Source organism: Columba livia, chromosome 2 (genome assembly GCF_036013475.1).
Source record: "Columba livia isolate bColLiv1 breed racing homer chromosome 2, bColLiv1.pat.W.v2, whole genome shotgun sequence".
Taxonomy (NCBI): Eukaryota; Metazoa; Chordata; class Aves; order Columbiformes; family Columbidae; genus Columba; species Columba livia.
In genome coordinates, this window is record NC_088603.1 from 47,643,177 (window position 1) to 47,656,300 (window position 13,124).

General features: G+C 48.1%; 1 protein-coding gene across 1 annotated transcript; it reads right to left on the reverse strand.

Moving 5' to 3' along the window:
- Positions 1-4,841: 4,841 nt before the first annotated feature.
- On the reverse strand, positions 4,842-12,835 carry CLEC3B (C-type lectin domain family 3 member B). Its single transcript, XM_065051777.1, has 3 exons — positions 12,597-12,835; positions 7,505-7,603; positions 4,842-6,238 (listed from the first exon to the last, which is right to left on the reverse strand). The coding sequence occupies exons 1-3, from the start codon at positions 12,715-12,717 to the stop codon at positions 5,838-5,840; spliced, it is 621 nt and encodes a 206-aa protein (XP_064907849.1). The 5' UTR covers positions 12,718-12,835; the 3' UTR covers positions 4,842-5,837.
- Between the last annotated feature and the right edge of the window lie 289 nt (positions 12,836-13,124).

Genomic DNA, 13,124 nt, shown 5'->3' on the forward strand with positions numbered 1-13,124 from the left:
TTCTGCTTCGTTTTTCAAAGGAAGTTCAGTTTCTAGGCTGTGTAGAAAACTGTCAGTCTTTGGCTGTATACAGGTACATAGCACCCCACCCACACAACTCCTTCCAAGTCCTCGCTCTTCAATGCAGCCAATTGTTTGACCATGTTAATAACCAGTGCTATTTCTGGAGTGTTTCCTAAAGGTTGTCTGGCTTAAGGTCTACCCACTTGAGGGTTTGGCTTTCTGCTCTGACATATTATAGAACAAAGTGCAAGAGCCAACCTCCTGTGCTGTGTTGCAGCACCTCTGAGCTGGTGCACAGGCAGGTGGGACCTGTGGCATCTCCCATCTCCTGAGGTTTGGATTTCCCCTTGTCAGTGTGGCTCAGGGTTTGAGGGGGAGGGAGGTGGGTTTGGATCCAAGCCTTCCCAGCAATGCAGCAATGTCCAGGTTGCACATGAATCTGGATGAACTGGAAGCTGCCCACGGGCCAACCTGCTCTAACAGTGAAGCAAATCTGTCACTGTGGTTGCACTGATTCACAACTGCATCTGCCCACTCCTGAACTTTGTGTTTAGACTAATCATTTAATATATAAAAAAACATATCTCATTTGCTTTGTGGTGCTTTGGTGGAGTTTTTTCAGTTTACTTTCTGTTGAATATGAAGTTGCAGCTCTTGTCTTCTGATCACACTTGCCAGAGCAGCAAGACCTAGTATAAAGAGCTCTGACAACACTACAGTGAAGAAATAATCTCCCACAGGAGATTATTTTATCAGCTTTCATGATAACCTTTCTATGTAGGAAGGCTTTTACATAACAGCTCATCCATCAGGTGCCCGAGGTCATCAGGTCCCCCTGAAATGCCCATTTCTCCCCTGTGACTGTAGAAGAGGTCCTGGTTACCTAGGCAGGATCCTGTGCTTGGTCTCTGTGTCTTCATATATCATCTGAGGTTGGCAGGGACCACCTCCTGCTCAGAGCAAGGTCTTCTGGAGAAGGTTGTCCAGGGCCATGTCCAGTCAGGATATAAGTATCTCCAAGGACTGGAGGCTCCACAGACTCTCTGGGCAACCTGGGCCAGGGTCTGACCACCCTCACACAGAAGTTGTTTTCAGTTTAAGGAGGATTTCTTGTATTTCAGTTTGTGCCCACGGCTCTGTCTTCTCTGCCTCTTCCTATCAGGCATTTAAACATGTGGATAGGACCCCCCTTCACCAGGCTGAGAAGTCCCTGCTCTCACACAACAAACAGCTGCCCCAATCCCTTCATCATCTTTGTGGCCCTTCACTGCTCTGGCTCCAGTAAGTCTATGTCCTCCCCTGTACTGGGGAGCCTGAACTGGACCTGGTGCTCCAGATGTGGCTTCACCAGTCCCAAGAAACACAGAAACGTGGTACAATATTGAACACCAGAGGCCTTGCTTTTGGGATCCCTGTTGATGGGTGTGATGGAAATAAGAAGCATCCCTGTTTCTGTAGTGGGAAAATAAGCTGGCCTCGGGTATTTCTGCAAGCAGTAGGTGGTGTAGGTTTTATTTCCTCTCTTGCATTTTCTTTCATAAGCTGTAGTGCTTCCCAAACAGCATTTGCTACACATAGCTTCTCGAGACATGTTCTTCGTTGCTGGCCTGCAAGGTTGGCATGCAGCTTATGTGTTTCATTCTCCTTGCCAGGCTCTGGGTTAGCTTTCTAACAGGGCTGAAGTGAAAGCAAATATTTTCCGTGATTAGCAGCTGGTCTCACCTCTTGGCAGCACAGTCATCTGTGGGTTTCTGTCTCCTTCCCAGGGTGAGGCTGGACACTGAGTGTACACGCAGGCTGCAGGTGCTGGGCGCCCTATGGTGCCCAGCGTGGGTGCAGGAGGTCGCAGGGAGGTGATGCAGCCACCAACCTGTTTGCACAGCGCAGGACAGAGCGGCGAGGCTGCTGGGTGCGAGTCACGGCTAAGGGGTTTGTGATTTTATTTTTAGCTATATTTGCAACAGTCCCCAGCTGTTACCTTTGGATTCTCTCCAGGTTCTTCTAAACTGGAGATGCTTTTGGATGTTGTTAGGGAATAAAGCACTATGTTTTCATTCTGTACACCATAGTCTGATACTTTTTCAACCCCTGCTTTATCTTCTACCTACAAGGAGAGTATTTTTATGCTCTCCATCAGTGTAGTGACCCCCAACTGTTTTATATTTATGCTCCCAGTGGTCATTTGGCTTACCCTTGTTTGCTGAGCCTCACAGATCTGTGTTTCTTTCCTGCCTATGGAGGCTCTGAGCTGAAGAAACATAACTTTATTTTAACTTTTTATTTTATTTGCAAAAGAAGAGGCTGAGAGGTCAGGTACTGAAGTGGAGTTCAGAGCTTAAGTAAGAGCGGGATCGAATAGTAAAGCCTATAGAAATAAGAAGGCTCAATGGGGCAAGGGAGGAGGTGCTCCTTCCCTTTTGACATGTATCCTACTGATGGTCTCATCCCACAGCTGGACATATGAAGTGCCTTCCCCTTGGGGCAGGCAGAAGCAGAAGTGTTTGGGAGCTGCTCCTTGCGAAAGATGATGGAGAGAGACTACATGTGACAGGGTGAGCGACTTGGGTCTGAGTAACCCTCAGGCTGAGTAGACAGGCACAAGGAGTAGAGGTGTCAGGTTCAGTTCCTTGTTCTGAGTAGGAATTTTCTTTCTCTCTCTGCTTGGGGTCCTTTTCCCATGTCACCAAACTTTATTGATCTGAATTTACCTGGGACTGCTAAGGATCGAGTCCCATAAAAGTGTTCAAGATTCAAAACAAGCTTTCGGCTTGTGACTCCCAAATTCTTGCCCACCTTTACCTGCCTGTCCCTTTTATTGACCAAAGCCAAAAGCAAGTTGGCCAGGGCGCTGACAAGTGTTAATAGTTTGCTGTTCTGGTCCTTGCTCAAAGGGGTACTTCTGAAAGGTATTAACTGTTTTATGGTTAATAATTTTAACCATTTGGTCCTTTGCCTGTACTTCAGGACCTTGGTGAACTGGGTTTAGGGCAATCAGCTGGATAAATGAGCGTAGTTCTACTGAAGTCAACTGTGGATGGTGTAGTGCTGGGTTAATGCTTTCCATGGGCTCACTCAGTAACTTTTCTTCTTTTGTTTATATAAATATATGTGCATTTCATGTTTCATCTTTCCTCAGACATGTTACAGAGCCACAGGCAGTCAAGTGGCACAACCAGTGGCACAAGCTCTTACACAACATCTCCTATTTTCATAACACAAGGTTCGTTTGAGATTGCAGACATCACAATATGCTGGTTCAGATGTGGTCACTTCCACATTTCTTTTTCTTGGGGAAAAGCTGAAGTTTCTTTCCACTAGTCTGCATGACTTTGGTTGTGATCACACTTTGTTGACAGCAGATGTTCTTCTCTGGCTTGAGTGCCAGAAAGATTTAATAGAAGATCAAAAAAAGTGATGCTTGTCCCAGCCCCCAGCAGATGGACCCCATCAGGCCATGCTGGAGTAGAGGCAGCCAGTGTCCCCCATTCAACCTCTCCACCCCAGCATCCCTTGTGAGCACAAAACACAGGGTTGGTCACAAACAAATTAAAGAAGAGTGCTGTGGTAAGCAAGGATGAGGACTCTTCCAGAATTTCCTTTTCTTTGACTTTTAAAAGAAAATCTGTAGTTCATAATATACAGTAAGAAAAAAACATGTAGAAAAATATTAAAATCATAAATGCAACCCTGAAGATGCAAAGTCAGTTCTGGCATCCTGGCTCCAACAAGTAGGGCAGGAGCAAAGCCACCCCTTCCCTGCGCTCCTCCCAGCTTCAGAAAAGCAAAACATCTACAAAGAATGGGGTTGGTAGGAGTGTAGCTGTGTGAAAATAGAAAGCAACAGAGATACAACCAAGAACTCTGCTGAGAGCAACTTGTTATTCTCTGGATTTTGACAGATTGACCCTTTAATGTCCTCTCTGGGAATATCCTTTGGCATTGACCTCCACAGCTGTTTTTCAGATTCACACTCCTTGCAGAGAGATGGTTTGGCTACACCACCCTCATCTTCCCCAAATCTCAGCTCCGCCAGGGTCTGTGGCTTTTATAGCACCCCTCTTTAGTTCCTGGGCTCCTATAAAATCCCTCAGTTTATTTCTCTGACCATGCATTTGTGTTTTAAGACCTTGTGGTTTAATCAGGACCAAAGCCGGCAATGCTGCTGGCTCGGCTGTTTTGCATTCATGTGTATCTGAAAACATGGAGGGATCATCTGGCAAGGAAACTAGAGGGTTTTTACTGATTGAGACAAGCTGGTTTGTAGAGTGTAACCATGACCTATAGAAAAGAGCTTCAGAAACATTCAGGATCAGGGCCTGGAGTCTGCAAAGGCTTCTTCATGTAGCCTTCTCTCCTTGGCAGGATGCTGAGGAGGAGAGGCCATCACCACCTCAGTGGAGGAAGGAGAGGGACACTCAGTGCTGCTGCAGCTCTGCTCGTTGCAGAGGAGGCAGGAGGCAGCCTGGTCAGTGCTGGCTCCACGCTGGGACCTGAGGTGCCTCCTCCCCTGACACCACTACCACTGCCAAATGGGGACAAGGGAAAGACCTTTTTTCTGGGTTGGCTCATATTTTGGAGTGACATTTCTCAGCAATAAGAGGAGGAGAGGAGGGAAATCTTATATGCCTGTAAAAGGATTCCGTGCCTGTATCCCGTGTGTGGCCTGTGACTGCGATGATAAGAGGGGAGGTGGAAATCCTATAAACCGTATCCTGGGTGGGAAGCTCTTTTCCCCTCTGCCTTTGATATCTCTGACCCTCTGCAGGTCCCTGGAGCTGCTCTGAAGAGAAATGCAAAGAGAAGAAAGCACTCCAATCTCATTGACACAACTCCCTTCCTTCAGCAAGCTATATATATATTTATTTTATAGTCATTTGAACAGCAGAGAGTTTGACAATAGTGACAGCCTCGGGAATGTGCACTCTGCATTTGTTTGTGTGTGTTTCAATCCCTCCAGCTTGACTCTTCCACTCAGTGTCTTGGAATACCCATCATCGTGCTCTTTTTAAACAAAGCAGCACATTGAAATACCTCTCGCATGGGTTCCCCATGAGTGTCACATCTCGACATTCCCAACCTGGCAGCGCAGGAGACATGACTCAAACTGGAGGAGTTATTATCAAGCACTGAGCTGCAAAGAACTGCTGATACCTTTACGCCAACAGCCAGCAAATCAGCATCAGCAGGGCTTCATTAAACTGTTGGTGTGACCTGCATTTCTTTCCCACCTTTGTTGTTTATTTTTTTTTTCTTTAACCCTTTTCTCAGAAAAAAATTACAAATTCTCTCTACTTTTTGAGACAGGACCTCGATCCCCAGGAGCCTGAATTAGGGTGCTGTGAGGGATGAGGATCTTGATCCTGTGTGCCTCGCTGCCAGGGCTTACAGGAAGCAAAACAGGAGAAGAAAGTGGGAACTAGCTTTGCTGGTATCCCAACGAAGCTCAGTGAGGTGGGAAAGGACATTGCAGAGCGACAGCCCCGGGCAGCCGAGGTGGCTGTTTGCCAGGCTGGACTGAGGCACTGTGTCTTTGCCAAAACAACTGAGCTGTCCTAATAAAATTCCCTGTGTAAAAAAATATATCTATAAATCACGCCTTAGTAAGAACAATGCAGCTGCTAACAGGGCTGGATGTGGCCAAACGAAAAGCTCTAACGCTCTCTAACCCAATACGGAGCTGTGACGACTTTCTTTGCAGAGTGACTCTAGTGGAACGTGCGCGCGCGTGCTTGCATATGTACATGTACACATACACATACCTATAGCTTTATAATCCTGCTGCCAAGGGGTAAGACCCAGGTGGCGGGTGGATGGGCAGGGGGAGGCCCCCGCCACTACACGATCATGAACTGGCAGATGTAGGGCAGCCGCTCTTTGCACTTCTTGTCGAACCACTTGCCCACCGCGGCCCCCGACAAGGCCGCACAGTTTTCCAGCTTGCCGCCATCAGGCTGGGTGGTGATTTCAGTCTCCCAGTTCTTGTAGCGGATGGAGCCGCCCGTCATGTCGACCCACTTGCCCTCTGCTGCCATGTCGTTGAGGCCCAGCCAGATCTCCACCTCAGAGCCAATGCTCTTGCGCATGTAGTCGTAGAGGGCGTCGTTCTCCTCCCCATTCTGGGGGGTGCTGAGCGTGCCCCCCTGCAAGATGCAGTTTTCACTGGCCTCGTGGTACGTCTTGATCTCCGAAAACGCAAGGAAGCATTTTAGGTGAATTTTGGTGCCTTTCAGGCAAACTGAGAGGTTACCAAAAAAACAGGACAAAAGGAAAGAAAGGGAATTTATTAGTTTTAAAAAAGCGTGCCCAGGAAGAGGCAGCAGCAGCAGCAATCACAGCAGCCAGACTACAGACTTCATTTATTAGGCTGCACAGCAATCCTTGGCAGCACGGGAATCCCAGGGGTCTCTCCCTCCTCTGCAGGACTCAAGCCCTCCCTGTCTGCAAACCATGAGGAAAAATGGGCCTGGGGGTGCCCCGTCACCCTCCTGGGCTCTGCTGCTGCCATGGTCCTCCTGCCCCTTCCCTTGGTCTTGCTCTTCCCCAGCTGCTGCTACGCTTCCTCTGACAAACTGGTTGGAGCGAAGGCTTGAGGCGGGCGCTGCCGAGTGTTCGCATGTTTTGGGAAAAAGTTTGCAATTCCAATTCAATCATCATAATTATGCAGGCATGAGAAAAAAATGTCTTTTTTAACAGGCTTTGATCAGAAGTGTTGTGCTTGCCTAGTTTGAAGTATTCAGAAGAAATTTCTACTTGCATCTGATTTTATTGTTAAGAATAGCCATTTACTTCATTTTTCCTTTAAGCTCTAAACCCTGAGAGTGCAGGGTACTCGGGCCAAACAATAACTAATCAGAGCCATGCATTAATATCCAAACCAATTACATCTCAATGAATGTAAGTTTGGCTCTAAAGTCTTGATTTTGCTTGTGTTCATTTTCTTTTAAGGAGAGCGTTCTCCTTAACTTGCATTTTCATTGCATTTCTGTTTCACGTTCTGCAAATCCCTCTCCTACCAGCATTGCTGGAGTTCACACAGAATAACCATGGAGCATGGCTGGAAGATGGACATTTTGGTACTGTCCTCTGTATGTGTTCAATGAAGCATGGTGGGACTGACCTCCTGTGAGGTTCCCTGGGCAATACCATAGTATGTATAAGAGACCAGGTCACCATGTCACTGGGATTCAGAGAGAAGAGTAAACTACATTTTATTAGAGACCACTCCATTTTACCCATCCCTCTGATTCACAAAGTAAAATGAACATCTGGCTTAGTGTCATAGAAATATCCATAGCTATACAAATGGGAAGCTCTAACACATAAAGAGGGGCCACACACTCTCATCATTAACCGTCTGAGGAGCTCCATCTGCCTGGAGGAACTGCAGCCGAGCTCCCACTCTCTCTCCCCACAATAGACTCCTTGTCGTGGGGTGCTTGGGCATCTCTTGTCAAAACATGTGGACCAATTGTAGTCGCTTGCTAAGCAGCGAGTCCTTTACCTGTCTGGAGTGCTTGCTTTTCCTTCAGTAGGGCAACCTCTTGAGAGATGTTGTCAATCATGGCCTTCAGGTCTTCAATCATTTTAAGGCTCACACTATCTGTTGGAGAGGGCAAGGGAGGAGCGTGAACATTGGCCGTGTCCCTGGAGGATGAAGCTGAAGCTGTTCCTATCATCAAAACTCCCTGTTACTCTGCCCTTAGAGAAAAACGAACAAAAGGGATCCACAAAGTCAACACCTGTGTCCCCTTTCATATCCATCAGAATGAGCATTTGCTCACTAGCCTGGTTTCACCGGCAGCCCAGTTTTCCCAGCTGGGGTTTCAGGGCTTTGTGATGGAGGGGGTCTCCCCTTGGGCTGCTGCTGCAGTGCTGGGGAAATTGGGTGGCCACACACGAGTGTTGCAAGGTGCAGGCTTGTCTCTGGAGTCCCTGTGTAGGGCACTTGCCTGGAGTGGTGCTGCATTGGGGTCAAGCTCCCAAAACGCAGGAGGGCACCACCTGATGCTGCTCCTCCTAAGCAGGAGTCCTGCCACACACGAGTGTTTTGTGGGGGATTTAAAGCTGCTGCTGAATAGGTTTTATTTTTTTAAAATCCCTCAAAAACATGCCCTCTCTCCCTCTATTTGCAGCACACCCTCCTGTCTTTCCTTAAGCATCCTAGCACAAAATTTTGTCTTTATGCAGTCCTTAGTCTGCCCTCATGGGTGTGTTGGTAGGAAAGCTCCTGCTCACTGGGTTGACGCTCAGCAGGAAGAGGCTGGAAGGGCCGTGGTACCTCTGATAGATCTGCCCCTGCATCGCCAGCCACTCCATCCCTCAGCCCACCAACCACGCCATCCCTCAGGCTACCACAGCTGCCTCTGCCTTCAGCATCCCCTGTGCAGGTACCCAAAAACTGGCGAGAGCTGTTCTCCTGCTATGAGAAGATGCCTCCTTGGCTGCGTAGTTGGTTGCTGCCTGATACTAAATCCTACATCCTGCTCAGTGTGTTGCTTCTGCAAGAGCTCCAACCACCTATTAATCATACTTGGATTTCTCCTGTCTAGGAACAAAAGGACCATTATGCCTTGGAGGTAGTGGGAGATTGAGGTGTTTGTATTCCTTACACTGTCTCTGCTGCTCCTATTGCTTTGCCTGGCCTGGTGTAAGCATCTGGTGGTTCTCATGGGGTGAAAGGACAGGAGACAATTTTCCCACGAAGGCAATAGGATGGGCTTCCTCAAGGGTCAAAGAGATGGGGAGCTGAGGCAACAAGCCAGGTAAATGGGGAAGCAGCTTGGATGCAAACCAAAACCACCAGCCCAAAGACTAGATGGTGCCATGAATATGAAAATCCAGACATATCAGAAGGAGGTCATTAAGCTGCTTTACACATTGCTCAATTAACTTTAATGGGTTCACTTAACATTGAGGCACTAGTTACTATTTTGCTGCCTTTGATGAGAACATTTTGTGGGAAACAGCTAATTAATGCTGTTTTTTTTTTCCGTGCAAGCTGGTCTTGCAGCAGAACAAATATCCCTTAAGTTTAAATAACATCCAAGGGCCATGGCAGGACACTGATTCTTGCTGGGGCAGCTCCTTACGTTGTTCCAGCCAGGTTTGCTGGTGGGCTCCCATCTAGAGGGTTCCTGCTACGCAAGGTGACACATCTCTGTGACAATTAACCTAAGTGTCCTGTCCCTTTTCACCACCTCGTTTCCAAGCCCTGGGCCACAAGGGCGTTCCTTCATCAGCTCATTCACCGGGACGTCGTGGGGGAGAACCAAGAGTGGTTAATTTGCGCTTCAGCTACAAAGCAAGTACCGCGGCTGCATCAACAAACATCAAGTTTTCTATTTAGTTGCCAGAGGTTTTTGTCTCTGCGCTGTCATTTCCTCAGGGCTGGCCTCCTGAAGCCCCTGATCAAAGCTATTACAGCTTGGGTTTGCTGGGACTGAAGCCAGCATGGGGGCTGACAGCGCTGCCCGTGGGAGCTGGAGCAGGTTCTTGTGTGGTTAACTGTGAGCTGCAGGATTAAGCGCGGGCAGAGGTGAGGTGAAAGCGAGACTCACAGAAGGATGTGGGTCACAATAGTCTGTTGGTCTGAAAGCCTGGTCAGTAATGTATTCAAATGCTGCAAGTGGAGCTCTTGCATGTTTTTCTTTGTTCTAATTAAACAATGAAAAACAACCAAATCCCTCTGTAATTCATTTTGATTATTGAACTATCCCAGTATGATATTTGGATCTATATCTGGGTTGCTCAGCTCTGCCTGGGCAAGCATCATCCAGTTTGTTCCCATCCTAACAGGTTTCTTGTCCCTCGGCGGGGCATGCATCTCTCTGGTTCACAATGTCTGTCATCAAACCTCCCTGGCCACTGGTTTTTCTTCTGACACCAGGCATTTTCCTGAATGTCCCAGCTGGAAAAGTCACCCCATGTTGCAGTCTGTCCCCAGATCAGAGCAGGGGACTGAACACCCTCACCCTGAGTTTGTGTAAGTGTAAATGTTCACTGGCATTTTCTGTGAAGAGCATCTGTACTCCAAGATTTACCTGTAGATTTAAGCATGCAGACTCTAATGGTCAGCTCTAGTTACCTTAAAAGTACATGTGAGAGTTACACTAAAACGGTTCTCCTGTGGCCCCAGCACCTTGCCACAGCTGTGACCAAGGGGACCCCCCCCCCAGGGCCAGTGGGTCCCCAGTGTGGACCCCTGAGTTGGGGAGTGCCATCACCCCCCCAAGCAGGGCTGCCATTGCTCAACACGGCTCCTGCCTCCCCTGCACAACCCTTTGGGCGAGACCCCTGTGGCCACCGGAGGAAGACAAATCCCATCTGCCTCCAAAACATCAAGGTTTGTGTAGAGTTTGCTGTACCGCTGGGTCTGGAAAAATCACTGGGGAGCAATTTGAGGCAGGAAAAAACCCAACAGAAGGCAAAATAAATGTGCTATCTCAGCATTTTCTGAATGCTATGGTTCGGATTTTTCATATTGAACCAGCACCACATTGTGTTCTGAAGCAGATCCAAATGTAAACAATAATTACAAAAAAAAAATATATAAAAAGATAAAAAACTTGGCTTGAATCATCATTTTCTTTTCTAACATTTGTGGTTTGGCTGTGCAGACTGAAAAAAAATAAATCCAGCCAAACACCCCAACACTCCAGTGGCTTCACCCTGCTCAACCCTCCCTGGTGAAGGGCACGGGGTGAGCTGGGACAGGGGGTGCTGGGGGCCTGGGATGGGATGGGGCCATCCTGCCCAGCCCCTGCGGCTTGAATGTGGCAAGCAGTTGGGGGCAAAAAGGAACTCTGTGGGGGATTTTTAGTGCTTTCCCCCCTCTTTCCCCCCCCCCTGATGTTGGTAAAAGTCAGGAAAAAAGTTAACCAAGAAATGCTGGAAGTTTCCAGTGAAGGGAGGGTGGCTGACCTGCCACGAGGCTGGATACAGCTGGCCAAATAATGCCAAGTTTGGGGTTTACTTTTCCCCAAAGAAAACTTGACCTCTCCTTTGAAAAGAATCCTGGAAGCTCTCAAGAAAAATTGACACCAGCTGTTTGAGACGGCTTGATTTTCAGAAAAAAAAAAAGCTTGCTCCCTTCCCTCTGACAAATGTGTTTAAATTGGAGACAAATTTTCCTGTCAAAAGCGATTTTTCTCCCACCATCTGACTTTTCTCCACTTGATTTTTCTCTCACTTGCTTTCACCAGTGGGTTACAAACAGCAGTTCCAGTGACACAGGGAAAAATATGATTTCTCTAAGAAACTCATTTCTCTTTCCTGCTACATCCATTAAGTGTACCACATGTATATACCCTGTGCCAGCCCAAGGAGGTATTTTTGCTCTAGAAAACAGCCACATGGAACAAGCAGCTATGCAGTGATTTTGTAGGAAGATCTAATGGCAGAAAAAGGAGAATTTTCTCAAGGATGGGATCAGATGAAAATAGCTGCTGGGCAAATGTAGCGAGCAGCCCAGCCAAGTGAATTCCTGGGATGCTTCTTCCTTGCTCCCAGCTTTGTTCCAAGCAGGAAAGCACCCACCAGAAATGGTCCAAGCCCATGCAACAGCATCAGACAACGGTCACATCAGGCAGGCTCACACGCTGCCAGGTGTAACAAGAACTGCTTCCTTACCTGCCTTCTCCTAGAATTGATGTGCATTGCGTCAGAGGGAAAAAGAATGGGACAGTATTGAGGAGAGGAGAGGAGAGGAGAGGAGAGGAGAGGAGAGGAGAGGAGAGGAGAGGAGAGGAGAGGAGAGGAGAGGAGAGGAGAGGAGAGGAGAGGAGAGGAGAGGAGAGGAGAGGAGAGGAGAGGAGAGGAGAGGAGAGGAGAGGAGAGGAGAGGAGAGGAGAGGAGAGGAGAGGAGAGGAGAGGAGAGGAGAGGAGAGGAGAGGAGAGGAGAGGAGAGGAGAGGAGAGGAGAGGAGAGGAGAGGAGAGGAGAGGAGAGGAGAGGAGAGGAGAGGAGAGGAGAGGAGAGGAGAGGAGAGGAGAGGAGAGAAGAGAAGAGAAGAGGAGAGAAGAGGAGAAGAGAAAGAAGAAAAGAGAACCCATGACACTAGGGAAAAGAAAATTTAGGCAACTTTTTATGTGCAGTGCCCTCTGGTAAGCCTGAGTAGTTGAAGCTCGTGTAGGGCTTGACATGCACCCGGGGCGAGTGTTGTAAAATGAAGATTCATGTTGATATTTAGTGGATTACATATGATCTGCCGTCTCTTGTCTCCAAATTTACAACAGCAGCCTGTCATCTGCTGCTTATTTGCTTCTGAAAAATGAATGAGGAGGGGTAGGGAGTCATAGAAAAGGAGATTTTAGCAGTTTGGGGTGAACCTTGGAGATAACACAGAAAAATATGTTACCCTCTGAAGTTCAGACCGAGCTGTCCCATCAAATTTATTCAAGGTAGGAACATGCTGAAAACATTTCCATTTCCTTGCTATTTTATGCAATCATTCCCACGGGGAGAAAAGAAAAAAAAGACACCTTATTTGGCTTTTAGATGCTTTTTTTAAAGTTTCATTAGAACACTGTAGGGTAATTGCATCCCCCCACAAGCCCCACCAGTTTTCCTCACTGGGACGGTGCCACCGCTCCTTACCTTTCTTGGAAGCTGCTGGTTTTGGCCGGAATTTGTTGTTTTCCTGGCCGGAGACCTGGGCGAGGGAGAGGAGGCAGAGGAGCAGGCAGGCTCCCCAGAGTGCCATTCTGCTGCTGTCCATCCGTCCGTCCGTCGCCGAGTGGAGTCTGCCCTCAGACAGACAGCTGAACACCAGCTTGGATCAGAAAAGGCTCTCCCAGAAAGCCGCCCGCTGAGCCCCGGCCAGAGGCAGCCTCCCGGCCCCGGGGGGGCTCAGGCGGCCCCGGCCAAGGCTGAAAACATCCCAGCGGGTTTGCATTTCTTAGCATGCTGCTTGTTTTTGTTAAGGGGAAAAAAAATAATGAAGAGAAAGAAGGGAATGAATCTACTGAAAGTCTGCTAAACTAAACATAAGGCTGTGGAATGATTTCCTACGGATCTTAGCAAAATGCTGTGGGTTTGGCCTCATTTGTCGGCTCAGCGCACATGAGATGGAGTTTGGGTGGCCGAGGGAACAGAAGGGGGCCAGCAGCTGCAGAGGGAGCATGT

Excerpts from the sequence above, each read along its gene's own strand:
- CLEC3B (XM_065051777.1), bottom strand. The coding sequence starts at position 12,717 with ATGGACAGCAGCAGAATGGCACTCTGGGGAGCCTGCCTGCTCCTCTGC. Across the intron at positions 7,604-12,596 it reads ACCAGCAGCTTCCAAGAAAG|ATAGTGTGAGCCTTAAAATG; the intron begins GTAAGGAGCGGT and ends CCTCTCCAACAG. Across the intron at positions 6,239-7,504 it reads AAAGCAAGCACTCCAGACAG|TTTGCCTGAAAGGCACCAAA; the intron begins GTAAAGGACTCG and ends GTAACCTCTCAG.